The sequence below is a fragment of the Leucoraja erinacea genome, chromosome 30 (genome assembly GCF_028641065.1).
Source record: "Leucoraja erinacea ecotype New England chromosome 30, Leri_hhj_1, whole genome shotgun sequence".
Lineage (NCBI taxonomy): Eukaryota > Metazoa > Chordata > Chondrichthyes > Rajiformes > Rajidae > Leucoraja > Leucoraja erinaceus.
This window is the reverse complement of record NC_073406.1, coordinates 18,579,596-18,594,047: the sequence shown is the minus strand read 5'-3', so window position 1 is coordinate 18,594,047 and position 14,452 is coordinate 18,579,596. Positions and strand designations below refer to the sequence as shown.

At 47.3% G+C, this 14,452-nt stretch overlaps 1 protein-coding gene across 3 annotated transcripts in view; it reads left to right on the top strand.

The window, feature by feature from the left end:
* The window catches only part of plekhn1 (pleckstrin homology domain containing, family N member 1), a 47,247-nt gene that overhangs the window by 22,989 nt on the left and 9,806 nt on the right, over window positions 1-14,452 (top strand). For all 3 annotated transcript variants that reach the window (XR_008725912.1, XM_055659593.1, XM_055659592.1), the window contains exons 7-15: window positions 2,786-2,935; window positions 4,141-4,221; window positions 5,545-5,627; window positions 6,359-6,509; window positions 6,829-7,062; window positions 9,662-9,883; window positions 10,815-11,048; window positions 11,799-12,020; window positions 13,112-13,336. Coding sequence is in view for 2 of the 3 variants with exons in the window: in XM_055659593.1 (XP_055515568.1) it covers window positions 2,786-2,935; window positions 4,141-4,221; window positions 5,545-5,627; window positions 6,359-6,509; window positions 6,829-7,062; window positions 9,662-9,883; window positions 10,815-11,048; window positions 11,799-12,020; window positions 13,112-13,336 (1,602 nt within the window). In the remaining variant the exon portion in view is untranslated. The remainder of the gene's footprint in view (window positions 1-2,785; window positions 2,936-4,140; window positions 4,222-5,544; window positions 5,628-6,358; window positions 6,510-6,828; window positions 7,063-9,661; window positions 9,884-10,814; window positions 11,049-11,798; window positions 12,021-13,111; window positions 13,337-14,452) is intronic.

The window sequence follows — 14,452 nt, the reverse complement described above, 5'->3', positions numbered from 1 at the left end:
AAGGTGACAACACGGCATACAATCAGCAATATTTAATCAGGAGGACAGTAAAACTAGTCTGAGAACTAGGCCGGGGGAGGTACAGATCGTATGTATCGAGGTACTGTGAAAAGCTTTTGCGTGCTAACCAGTCAGCGGAAGTACTGTACATGATTACAATCGAGCCATCCACAGCGTGCTGATACATGATAAAGGGAATAAAGCTTAGTGTAGGATAAAGCCCAGTAAAGTCCAGTTGACGATAGTCCGATGGTCTCCAGTGAGGTAGATTGTAGCTCGAGACCAATGGCGATGGTTGATTAGAATCGGACAGACTCCGGGAACTGCAGATGCTGGAATCCTGGGCAAAACACAAAGTGCTGGAGGAACTGATAGTCGGGCAGCAGAGTGGAGGAAATGGACAGGCAACAATAGCATGGTTCAGCCCATCATCCGAGATGCCGCCTATCCATTTACCTCCACAGATGCTGCCTGGCCTGCTGAGTTCCTCGTGCACTTGGTGTTTTGCTCGAAATTCCAGTATCAGCAGTCACTTAAGACTTTAGAGATACAGCATGGAAACGGGTCCTATTGCCCACCGAGTCCGCACCGACCAATGGTCACCCCGCACACTAGCACAGTTCTACACACAAATAAAAGTCACGCTGTCACAGGGCGAACATGCAAACTCCGTACAGACAGCACCTGGAGTCGGAATGGAACCCGGGTCTCTGGCGCTGTAAGGCAGCAACTCTACCCCCCGCCTCTTATGTCAGCCTGGCATCTACATTGGCTTCTGATTACACGGGCCCATCTGTGCCCCTCCCCCATTCTTCCCCAGTGCCCTTGTACATGTTTCCCTCAAGTGCCTACCTGATTTTCTCTTGAACATACTGATGGATTCAGATCACCAGCTCACTGGGCAGCAGGTTCCTCATATCACTGAAGAAGGGTCTCGACCCAAAACGTCACCTATTCCTTCACTCCATAGATGCTGCCTTACCCACCGAGTTTCTCCAGCTTTTCTTTTGTCTACGTTCAATTTTTTCCAGCATCTGCAGTTCCTTCTTAGAAACAAGTAGGGCACCTTAACATCACCTTGACAGGACCACATCTCTGGCAATGCTGTACCCCCTTGTGTTTAGTGGTTGGATTCCCCAGGTTTAACACTATAGTCTGCAGCTGGGATTGAAGCTGTAACTTTATTTTTCTGTATATTAAAAACTGTTTTAAAATGTCCCAGTGTCATAATAAGTAGTATCTTGTACACAGCTGATCCTGACTCATTGATTGCCAGCACAACATTGAAGCTGTAACAATTTAACTCTGACGTTGGTGTCATTCAATGATTGGTACCACACAGTCAAATACTAGTGTCACAGGTAATTACTCACCTGCTGAGACACTGTCCCGACTGGGTCATTTGGTGACATTTGTGGCATTCAATTAAAGTGTGATTACTTCCTGTCTACCTCTTGGATAATAGGTATGCCAATTACTACTATTTTTTTTTAACTTTATCTATCACTTGCTGAAATCCCGCCATTCAGAATTGTAGTTACGATGCTACAATCGCCCAGAGTACGGGCGGCATGGTGGGGCAGCGGCAGAGTTGCTGCCTTTCAGCGCCAGAGACCCTGGTTCGATCCTGACTACAGGTGCTTGTTTGTATGAAGTTTGTGTGTTCTCCCCGTGACCTCCGTGGGTTTTCTCCGGGACCTCTGGTTTCCTCCCACACTCTAAAGACGTAGAGGTTTGTAGCACAAATAGAAGCATAGCAAATAGGTGCAGGACTAGGCCATTAGGCCCTTCTAGCCAGCACCGCCATGGCTGATCATCCTAAATCAGTGTCCCGTTCCTGCCTTCACCCCATATCCTTTGATTCCGTTAGCCCTAAGAGCTATATATTTTGCATAGTGTGGATAGTGATACAGTGTGGAAACAGGCCCTTCGGCCCAACTTGCCTACACTGGCCAACGTGTCCCAGCTACACTAGTCCCACCTACCTGCGTTTAGTCCATAGCCCTCCAAACCTGTCCTATCCATGTATCTGTCTAACTGTTTCTTAAATGCTGGGATAGTCCCAGTCTCAACTACCTCCTGTGATAGCATGTTCTATACACCCACCTCCCTTTGTGTGGAAAAAGTTACCCTTCAGATTCCCATTAAATCTTTTCCCCTTCACCTTAAACCTTTGTCCTCTGGTCCTCGATTTGCCTACTCTGGGCAAGAGACTCTGCCCGATCTATCTCCCTCATGATGTTATCCATTATCCAGGGTGGATAGTGCCTGGGATGCACTGCCAGGAGTGGTAGTGGACACGGGGATGATAGTAGAATTAAAGAGACTTCAGGATAGGCAAGGGAATAGAGGGACGTGGATTATGTGTAGGGTGGAATTGCTGATACAGGTTTAAACCAAAGACAGACACAAATAGCTGGAGTAACTCAGCGGATCTCAGAGAAGGAATAGATGACGTTTTGGGTCGAGAAATGTCTGAAGAAAGGTCTCGACCCGAAACGTCACCTATTCCTTCTCTCCAGAGATGATGCCTGACCCACTACGTTACTCCAGCATTTTGTGCCTGTCTTCGATATGGGTTATGTGGAGGCAGATAAGAGTTGGTCTGGGCTTCATGTTTGGCACAGGTATTGCGTGCCATGGGGCCTGTTCCTGTGCTGTACTGCTCTATGTCCGATGTTCAGGTCCACTATTAGTCAGCTCAATGTTTATTTCTGAGCCTCGGCATCCACAGTTATTTTTGTTTTAATGTGCCGTGAGTAATTCACAAGTTTGTTTCACACAGAGCAACTCCCTGCGACTACGCCGTCAAAATGTGGACTGGAAGACTGTAGTGCTGAGCCAGTCGATTCACGGAGGCGAGAGGACACGCATCAACTCCCTGGGTGAGATCATCTGGATATCAGAAGCGTCGCTGCAGCATTTACCTTCTCAGGTACACGCATCTGGGCTAACAATGTCGCTGTTCGGCAGGGCTGCCAGCTCCGTGCATGTGGTCCCACCTCCAGCTGCCTTGCTTCAACCTTCTCTACAACCCTCTAGACCAGGGGTTGTCAACCTTGTTCTGCGTAGGGGCCGGGACGCATGTCTGTGAGCAGATGGCGGGCCACATCTATCACGTGTACACATGGATCCCGCCCCTGATGGCAGGCATCAAATCGTGTGTTCGCAGAAGGTGGGCAAAAATGCTGGAGAAACTCAACGGGTGAGGCAGCCTCATGCAATCCTTGCATGTCTCATTCTGAATTTCTCCAGCATTTTTGTTTACCTTCGATTTTTCCAGCATCTGCAGTTCTTTCTTAAACGTGTCCGCAGAAGGTGCGCGGCCGTGCTGGCGGCTTTGCGCAGGATGCGGTGCAGCCAGAGCTCGGCCGGGCCGGACGAATACGGGAAACAAAATCCGCCTGCGGGCCGGATGATTTCGGGTTGCGGGCCGCATTCGGCCCGGGGGCCGTAGGTTGCCGACCCTTGCTCTAGACTCCAGGATGAACCTGAAGTTTTTCAAACCCACCTCCTTCCTGGAGGGCAGATCAGTTTGAGCGCGCGGAGGGGACTCGTTAGGACGTTGCCAAGATTTGAGAGTGGTAGTTTGAAGCGAGATCTGTTTGGTTGGTCTGAAGAAGGCTCTCGACCCGAAACATCACCCATTCCTTCTCTCCAGAGATGCTGCCTGTCCCGTTGAGTTACTCCAGCATTTTGTGTCCATCTTCGGTTTAAACCAGCATCTGCAGTTCCTTCCTGTGCTCTGTTTGGTTTGCTGTCCCTTGGACATGGGATGCTGAAGGATAACCATATAGATGTTTATGAACTAATGAGGAACTTGGATGGGATAGACAGCGAGAATCTTTTTCCCAGGACCTACACACAATGTTAGAAAGAAGCTGCACTTGAACCTGGATCCTGGACCTTGCGGTTCTCAGGCTCCTACACCACCGTCCCGATGGCAAGAGTGAAACGATAGTGTGGCCAGGGTGGTGTGGGTCTCTGACGATGCTGGCTGCCTTCTTGAGGCACCGACCCCTGTACATCCCTTCAGCGGTGGGGAGGTCGGTACCCGTGATGGACTGGGCAGTGTTCAAATGGTCTATGCCTGCTTCATGTTTGTAATGACAACTGTGTTGTGTGTGTCTCTGTCTGCAGGAGAAACACGATCGTCTCTTGGTCCTCTTCCCTGCAACGCTCCTCATCCTGTCGCAGGAAGACCGTGCCCTTTATTACAAGGTAAGCAGCGGCCCCCCCAACACACCCCGTCACCTCTGGAGAATTTCTCTCTCGCCATTTGCCACATGCTCTGAGGTTCTCCAACATCTATTCAAAGGAGATATTTTGTAGTTCCCCAAGCTGGGTGGGGGTGGGGAACGGCTGATTTAAAAAAAATGGGCCGAGGGGAGCGGCACGGTGGTGCAGCGGCAGAGTTGCTGCCTTACAGCGCCAGACCCCCATGTTCGATCCTGACTACGTGTGCTGTCTGTATGGAGTTTGCACGTTCTCCCTGTGACCACGTGGGTTTTCACCAGGTGCTTTAGTTTCCTCCCACACTCCAACGACGTACGGCTCTGTAGGGTCATTGGCTTCTGTAAATGGTAAATTGCCCCTAGTGTGTCGGATAGTGCTAGTGTACAGGGTGAATGTTAGTTGGTGCAAACCCAGAGGGCCAAAAGGCTTGTTTTCGCGCTGTATCTCTGAAGTCTAAAAGTCTAAAGTTTAAAGAGAGAATGGAAAGACATTCATCCTAGAACAGTATTAGTGTGCAAGGGTCGCTGGTCGGCGTGGATTCGGTGACTGAAGGGCCTGTTTCTGTGCTGTATCTCTAAAGTAAACTAAATGAAACTTAAATCCTGAATCTACATCCTCACCAACATTGTGGGCGTACCAACACTTTGCGAACTGTAGCCGTTTTTTTTTTTTGTTTAATTTTTTTATTATTGGAGATAGGTACATAATCCATTACATCATTACTGTCTTACATTTTTAAATTGATAATATTGTCAGTTATTATTACATTGTCTCCAATACTTTTTGCATTTTTCTTCGTTTTTTTTTTATAACTAGATAGAACTAAAGGGATAGATGAAATAGAGAGAGAGAAGGAAAAAGAAAGCTAAAATAAAAAAAAAGGAAGAGGAGTGAAAGAGGTAATTGAAGAAGAATGGAAAAATTTGTTAGAGTTTAAAAACATCATTCGAGATATGTTCGTACATTTCGGAGTATAGCATTTCATCCAATCTTTAGTCCGGTTGCTAGTCAGGTTCCTGTGCTGAACTATTCTGACCCTTTAAGTAATCAATAAAAGGAGACCATATTCCAACGAATAATTCCTGTTTGTCCAACAGGGAAAATCTGATTCTTTCCACGTTTAAGGTCTCCGTCATTTCTATAATCCACATTTTGATTGTGTAGCCGTTCAACAAGGCAGCGAATCACCACCTTATCAAGGACAATTAAATGTTGGCACAGCCTGCAAAGACCACTACTTTCTTTTAAATGAATGGAAAAGAACATGTGTTTTTTAATTTATTTATTCTATGTTGTGCTGTTTTACAGGGGGAGCTTTCTCTCAACGCTGTAACAATATCTGAACACGAAGCATCCGAGATTAATTCAAGGACATTGATTATCGAAGGTAGGTGGAGTAATAATGTCCACATTCTACAGTAGCGACTTGTACCACTGTTTCTTCAACACAGTTTCAAAAGCCTGATGTTTTTAGGTTTAGATTTATTATTGCTACCTGTGCCGAGGTACAGTGAAAAACCTTGTTTGCATGCCATCCAAGCAGATCAAATATTCCATGCGTAGATACAATCAGTTCAGAGTACATTAGATAGCAAAGGGGAAGATACAGAGTGCAGAATATAGTTCAGAATACACAGCATTGCAGGACATCACTCGTGCGAGAAGAAGTATTGAGCAAGTATAAAGGTTTAGAGTTAGAGTTGAGGTCCCCTGAGGGAGCGCTGTATGTATTGTTAGATCTATGTATCACTGTATGTAGCACTGATGTGAAGCACTTTGGTCCACGAGAGTAGTTTTTAAATGTGCAATAGAAATAAAATTGACTTGACTTGATAGTGTGGAAACTGGCTCTTCAGCCCACCAAGTCCATGCTGACCTGCAATCACCCTTGCACTAGTTAAAGATTTATTTTGCATACAGCAAAACTATCGCCATACATGAGCTGCATGCATAACCCCCCGGTTAGACCAGAATGTACAGGGCAGCCACTGAGTCTGTATGCAAGAGGCGCTATTTTGTCCTGCGTCTCTCAGCCCTGTACTGCATGTTCCACACGACACCGCCAAGTCACTAACTCCTTCATCTTTCCCTGCCTCTCCTGCCCCTGTGCTTCTGCAGGTAGAATGATCAACCAGATCGTGGTGACCTGCCCAAGTGGGACAGTGCATCGGAGCCTCATTCACCAGCTCCACTCCGCGGGGGTCACCGTCCACCAATCCTCACCATTCACTACGGGAGGGGGTGGTAAAAGCTCGGTGCAATGCAAAGACCAGGTAGGTGCCGCTGGTAATCTGTGCAAAAACATCCGACGGGCAGAATGCCTGCAAACAGTTCACTATCTACATAGGAGAATGATTGTTGTTCTTTGAAAAATAAGGCTACCTTCCCTAATTTAGCCATTCTCAGTCGGAATAGTAAGCATATTCTAATGTCAGCATATTAGTTATTTGCATGTGACTTTATTCACGGTCCCATTGTCGGGAGATTATGTCGTTCGCCATTGTTCAGTCAATCCAACTAATTTCTATAGTTAAAAAGATGTTGCTGCGTTATCTATTGCTTCTCATTGACTGAAACGTTTTTCGCTTTCAGTTTGCAGACAAAGGTAATCCTTTACTGGGATCACAAGCAGTCGACATCAGCCCGGGACAAGTGTACGGAGTCTTCACCTTTCCCAAAAAGCCAATTGAAATGATCTCTGTCTCGGAGAACCTTCCCGCGCTGGTTGCCGAGAAGGAGCGGTGCCTCTCCCCTGACTATTCGGAGCCCTACACTCCCCCGCCATCGCGACTCCAGGCACCGCCCGCCCATTTCATGCTCCCGCCTGTAAGTATGCATCCGTCTACGCAGTCGCGCGAGCACTCCACAACTTTATGCAAACATTGCTGAGAATGTTTCCTTTTAATTATCAACGTGGAAAGCTGACGGGTTACTCGGCTATTCACCACTTCCTTCAGGGAAAATCCCCAAAGTTCACGATGCCTGGCTGACATCACAAACAGCAGATGCTGAAATATTGAGACAATTTGAGGCAAGTTGGGAGGTCATGTTGCAGTTAGATAAGACGTTGGTGAGGCCACAATTTGCATATTAGGTTCAGTTCTGGGCACCATGTTCATAAGTTCATGAGTGATAGGAGCAGAATTAGGCCATTCAGCCCATCAAGTCTACTCCTCCATTCAATCATGGCTGATCTATCTCTCCCTCCTAACCCCATCCTCCTGTCTTCTCCCCATAACCTCTGATGCCCGTATAAATCAAGAAACTATCTATCTCTGCCTTAAGAATATCCATTGACTTGGCCTCCACCGTGTTCTTTGGCAATTAATTTCATAGATTTGCCCCTCAGTGACTAAAGAAATTCCTCTTCACCTCTATCCCTTAATTCTGAGGCCATGACCTCTAGTCCTAGTCTCTCACTAGTGGAAACATCTTCTCCACGTCCACTCTATCCAAGTCTTTCACTATTTGATACTTTTCAATGAGGTCCCCCCTCATTTTTCTAAACTCCAGCGAGTACGGGCCCAGTGCCATCAAATACTCATATGTTAATCCACTCATTCCTGGGATAATTCTTGTAACCCTCCTCTGGACTCTCGCAAGAGCCAGCAAGCACATCCTTACTCAGATATGGTGCCCAAATGTTATAGGAAAGATGTTGTCCAGCTGGAAAGAGTGCAGAGAGTTACAAGGATGTTGCCAGGACTCGGGGCTCCTAGCTACAGCGAGAGGCCGAGCAGGCTAAGACTCTATTCCTTGATGTGCAGGAGGATGAGGGGTGATCTTATAGAGGTGAGCAAAATAATGAGAGGAATAGATCGGGTAGACGCATGGATGCTTTTTCCCCAGAGTCACAGAATCCTGAACCAGAGGACAGAGGTTTAAAGTGAGGGGGGGGATTAATTAATAGGAACCTTGGGGGTAACCTTTTCGCGGAGGTGGTGGTAGTGGGTTTATGGAACAAGCTGCCAGAGGAGGAAGTTGAGGCGGGTAGTAATACAAACTGGTACGTGGAAAGGGCGGGTTTGGAGGGATATGGGCCAAATGCAGGCAGGTGGGACTAGTGTAGATGGGACATGTTGGTCGGTGTGGGCAAGTTGGGCTGAAGAGCCTGTTTCCACACTGTATGACTCTATGACACAAATGTGTAAGGGCAACTTAGCGGGTCAGGCAGCATCTGTGGAGAGAAGGAATGGGTGACATTTCGGGTGGAGACTGAAGGATCTCGACCCGAAAAATCACCCATTCCTTCTCTCCAGAGATTCTTGATGGTTTTGGCACAATCTGAAGAAGGGTCCCGAACTGAAATGGTACTGGTCCATTCCCTCCACGGATGCTGCCTGACCCGCTGGGTTTCTCCAGCGCTTTGTGTTTTACTCAATGACTTGCTTAGTTAATTGACTACTATGTTGTAGATAACCTGTCTACACATTGCAGCATTGAAATCCTCCACCAGTTAATCTCTTTTGAGTTTGTTGTTTGGAAGGAAAAGTACTGCGAGAATTCCGTTCAGATGGCGTGATAAAATGTTTCTGCCAACTCCAGCTACCCTTGCAGAACAGTCAGAGTTGAGTTAAACGGCTCACCCAGGGGCCAGCAAGTGGAAAGCACACCTCGACCAAAAAAAGTGATCAATATTTTTAACCAAAAGCATGAACATGGGGATATTGAAAGCAAACGCAGAACATGGATCAGTGCAGCACAGAAAAGGGCACTTTGTTCCACTGTTCCTATCCTTGTATCCCTCTTGTCATCACACCTTCCCCAGCCAACAATGGACCATTATGGACTCCACCCTTCCAGGGGCCATCTGTTGCTGACCCTTGACTTGTCCTGACTTTTCTAGCCTCCAGTTTATTTCCGCTCCACCCCGTCTCACCAGCTTCGTTTTCACCCAACAAACAGCTAACAAGTGGCCTATTTCTTTATCTTCGTTACTTTTTTGTATATCTTTCATTCATTGTTCTTTATCTCTCTCTCTCTATCTCTCGTTACCTTTAACCCTAACCAGTCTGAAGAAGGGTCGTGACCCAAAACGTCTCCAGAGGTGCTGCCTGTCCCGCTGAGTTACTCCAGCTTTTTGTGTCTATCTTTGGATTAAACCAGCACCTGCAGTTTCCTTCCTGCAACATTTGCAGTTCCTTGTGTCTCAATGTCGACTGTACCAACATAGACACATAGGTTGGCCATTTGGCTCTTCAAGCCAGCACCGCCATTCAATATGATCATGGCTGATCATCCAGGTTCAGTACCCCATTCCTGCTTTCTCCCCATATTCCTTGATTCTGTTAGCCCTAAGAGCAATATCTAAATCTCTCTTGACAAACATCCAGTGAATTGGCCTCCACTGCTCTTCTGTGGCAGAGAGTTCCACAGATTATCTTTGAGTGTTGCGATGGTTTGGTAATGTTGTGCTCTCGCTCAGTTTGCAGACAAGCACAAGTCTTCACCTCTGCCGGCATGGGGAGCCTCTATGGTGCCAGCGGGCCGTAAGCTGCATGCTTTGTCCCAGCCTCCACCCTTGCCCAGCGCAGCATCGGACGAGCTGCTCGTGACGGGAAACCGCCTTTCCTTTGGCTACGCAGAACCATTTGCCGCTCAGACGACAGAGGCAGCCGTTCCCGTGGACACGTTTACCCGCCCACACGTGAGTTCAGGGTCAACGCTAACATTGTTGAAGGGGTTGGTTTATTATTGTCATGTACACTGAGGTACAGGGAAAAGCTTTTGGTTGCATGCTATCTAGTCAGTGGAAAGGCTATACGTGATTACAAGTGTACAGGGTTAAGGGCTAGCGTTTAGTGCAGGGTGGAGCCCGATTAAAGATAGTCCGAGGGCCTCCAATGAAGTAGACGGTAGGTCAGGACTGCGGTGATAGAATGGGTTCAGTTGCCAGGGAGGGGGGAGGGAGAGTGAAGGAAGGAACAAAACAAACCCTTCGGCCCACCAAGTCCATGCCGACCAGTGAGCCCCATACACTAGTTCTATCCTACACACATTAGGGACAAATTACAGAAGCCAATTAATGAACTGTACACTGCAAGGGTTTACCCCCCCCTCCTCCATTGATGAACTGTACATTGCAAGGGCCCGGAAGCGAGCGGGTAAGATCATCTCTGACCACTCTCGCCCTGCCCACAAACTCTTTGAACCACTTCCCTCTGGAAGGCAACTCCGGACGGTCAAAGCTGCCGCAGCCAGACATATAAACAGCTTTTTTCCACGAGCAGTAGCTCTACTCAACAGCTGAAAGACTGTAGCCTCCTCGTGCTCTGGTATTTTATTTCATTCTTCACATGTTTAAATTATAATGTTTATTTTTAATTTTCTGCTGTATATAATGTTGTTACTCGCGAGCGAAGCACCAGGGCAAATTCCTTGTATGTATACATACTTGGCTAATAAATTTATTCAATTCAATTAACCTGCAAACATGCACGCCTTTGGAATCTCTTTGTCTTTGTGGCTCCAATGATTCTTGTATAACATTTTATTAACTTAATGTCTGTGATTTTTTTTTGTTATGAAATATTATAATTTTGGCCAATGAGTTAACACAAATCTATCTTTAATTACAGTCTATCGACACCAGGGATCCTTTAATGAAGTGGGAACAAAATACCAATAGGACGTCGGGGTCCGATATCTCCCGGCCATCTCGTGTCTCGTCACAACTCGGCAACACCACGGCTAACCATGGTTTACCTGACGGTGAATGTTTCAGCAACCCCCTGCCTCCAACCTACGCCGAGCCCTACATGCCATTTAAGCTACAACCAGCCCCACCAGCAAAACCCCTCTGGCTTCGAGAGGTAAGCAAAGCTTCACCAGTGTCTCAGTTGTGCCTTGGTCAATTATACATTGCTTCTTTGACCTTGAAGATAGGAGTGATTGAAATATCAGAGAACTAAGTACGATGTGGGTTGACCACCGATTTTCTGGCATTTGGTGGTCCGGCACTGGACAAAATTACCAGAGAGCGCTCTTAAAGTCTCAGTAGGGGCTAGCGGAATCGAGGGATATGGGGAGAAGGCAGGCACAGGTTACTGATTGTGGATGATCAGTCATGATCACAGTGAATGGCAGTGCTGGCTCGAAGGGCCAAATGGCCTCCTCCTGCACCTATTTTTTATGTTTCTATTAGTGCTGATTTAGTTTGGTTTTAGTTTCGAGGTGCAGCGTGGAAGCAAGCCCTTCGGCCCACTGAGTCCATGCTGACCAGCCATCGCCCTGTACACTAGCACTATCCTACACTATGGGGACAATTTACAATCTTTTCTGAAACCGATCAACCTTTGGAGCGCGCGAGGAAACTGGAGCACCTGGAGAAAACCCACGTGGTCACGGGGAGGGAAAAGTACAAACTCAGTGCAGACAGCACCCGTAGCCGGGATCGAATACAGGTTTCCGGTGCTGTAGGCGGCAACTCTACTGCTGCCCCACTGAGTATTTGTGCTGTTTTTATTTCAGATTGCCAGCGTCATATTGTCAAAGTCTAAAACTCTAGTAAAGTTCTTTGCAAAATCCGTACAGGGACAATGAATACTTTTCTTGCCTTTCAGCCTGTGATCCGACACAGTTCTTCATGCTTACCGGCCTGGGGGTGCGATCAGGACCTGTCTTTGTCACAGCTGCCCAGTTCCTCCAACTGTGCATTGAGGAGGGACCGCTACTCGCAGAGAGCTGGCCAGCAGGCTGCCCCGTTACCGCCAGTGTACGCCAAGCCCTTCGCAGCCGCCAGCAAAGAGTCAGCTCCATCTGCGGCACGACTCTCCGCTGCGGCTGTAAGTACATTTCCGACAGATACACGTTGTAACCAATGCGGTTTGGGTTCAGCTGCATACTGCCGCCAGTAACTGATCAACATGGACAGAATGCTGGATAAATGGGACTCGTCCCGAAACGTCACCCATTCCTTCTCTCCAGAGATGCTGCCTGCCCTGCTGGGTTACTCCAGCATTTTGTGTCTATCTTAGGAATACAGGTGCATGGTTCCCCAAAAGTGACGAGTTAGATGGGCAGAATGGTGAAGAAGCCGCTAGGCGCACTTGCCTTCGTTGGGCAGGGTGTTGAGTACAGAGATGGGATATTATAATGGAGTGGGACAAGTCGTTGGTGAGACAACATTTGGGCTACCCTGTGCAGTTCTGGTCCTCCAGCTATAGCAAGGATGTCCCTAAGTGGAAAGGGCACTGAAGAGATTCACCAGTTATAGAAGCAAACTTTTAAAAGCCATTTTGGGCAATTACATGGATAGGGCAGGTTTAGAGGGATATGGACCAAATGTAGGCAATCTCTACTAGCACAGAAGGCTATATTGGCCGGCATGGACAAGGTGGAGTGAAGAGCCTGTTTCCGTGGTGTACAGCTCCGTGAGTCTATGACTCGGAGTCTGACTCTTCATGTGATGTGAGGTTGATGCATTTCCTCCAGCCAACAATAGATAACTTTAATCATCCCACGATTCTAATCTCGCCCATCAATGCACTCAGCCATAAATATGTGAACCATCCCTGGTTAAAGGATGACAGGAAATGGTTTAGTCATCTGCAAAGTTTGAGGTTTGCTAACACAACACAAATTCATACATCATACTTGAATTAGCAGGTGGCTTAATGGTATAAACTTCTCATAGCCAATGCATTGTTGTTCTTCAGGCAATTTAGTGTATGGCTGGTTATTAACCACTTAATTCCGCAATAGACTGAAGTCTCTGGTAAATCCTTTTTTAACTTTTAACTTTAGATATCCAGATGGGACAAGTATAGATGTGACATGCTGGTCAGTGTGGGCAAGGTGGGCCTGTTTCCATGCTGTCTGACTATAAAATTGTAGAACAAAATACTCAAGGTATTATTTTTCTTTTTATTTGTAGACTTTCAAACAAGGTGATTTATCGAGTACGGACCATTGGAGCAACAGGCGAACATCAGCAGAGTCTAGACCATCTCTGCCATCGGGTTCTGGATCAGAAAGCAGCTCCTATGCACACGTGAATGGGGAGCCCTCCTGTGATCCCCTATCTCCTATGTATGCTGAACCCTACCATTCTTTCAAGTATCAGTCAGTGCCTCTCCCGGACCTCTTCTGGATGAGGGATGTGAGTATCATGCGGACAGTCACGTTGACGGTTGCCAATGCAGCCATTGAGATCAAATCGGCTAAATCATTGCATACAAATGTGGCGCAGCGGTGGTGTTGCTGCCTTCTAGCACCAGAGACCGGGTTCGATCCTGACTGCAAGTGCTGTGTGTATGGAGTTTGCATGTTCTCCCCGTGACCACATGGGATTCCTCCCACATTCCAAAGACATGCAGATTAATTGGCTTCTGTAAATTGTCCCCAGTTTGTGTAGAATAGAACTAGTGTACTGGGTGGTTGCTGGTTGGCGCAGACTCAGTTTCCACGCTGTATCTCTAAAATATCGCCTCCTGTTTCCTCCTCAAAGTCCCTCTTTAACCAATGTTGCTATTTGAACACTCGCCTGTTCCCTGCATTGTCCATTGCAGGGCTAAGTTTGACCCACTGGTCCATTGACCACTCATTACCTAGGATTAAGAGTTCACCGTTTTTTGTGATAAGGTAAATGGAGGCTGCAAACAGCAGCATGGAAAGCACGAGACTAGCAACAATCCCAGTGGACAACACATTGGATGGTCTTCATTTTTTTTTTCTCTCTCCATTAGTTCCAGTGCTGAGTTTAATGTTTCCAGCAGTAACCGGGTCTCACACTTGGAGTCACAGAGTGATACAGCGTGGAAACTGGCCCTTCGGCCCACCTTGCCCACACTGGCCAACGTGTTCCATCTACACTAGTCCCACCTGCCCGCATTTGGTCCGTATCCCTTCAAACCTGTCTTGTCCATGAACCTGCCTAACCGTTTCTTAAAAGTTGGGATAGTCCCAGCCTCAACTACCTCCTCTGGCAGCTTGTTCCATCCACCCACCGCCCTATGTGTGAAAACATTATCCTTCAGATTACTATTAAATCTTTTCCCCTCTCACCTTAAACCTATGTCCTCTGGGCTTCCATGCACAAGAGCTCCTGTCTGTTGCTGTAATCTGATTGCCATGGCGACTGCACTTGGGGTTTGAGGAAAGATGATGGGGAAAGTGAGTGAGATGTGAGTGGACACCCTTCCTTCCCATGAGGGACCCTGAGCCACAAACGCCATCGAGCAACTGTGGGGTGAAGCCTCCAAGTGTCCAGAGGCTG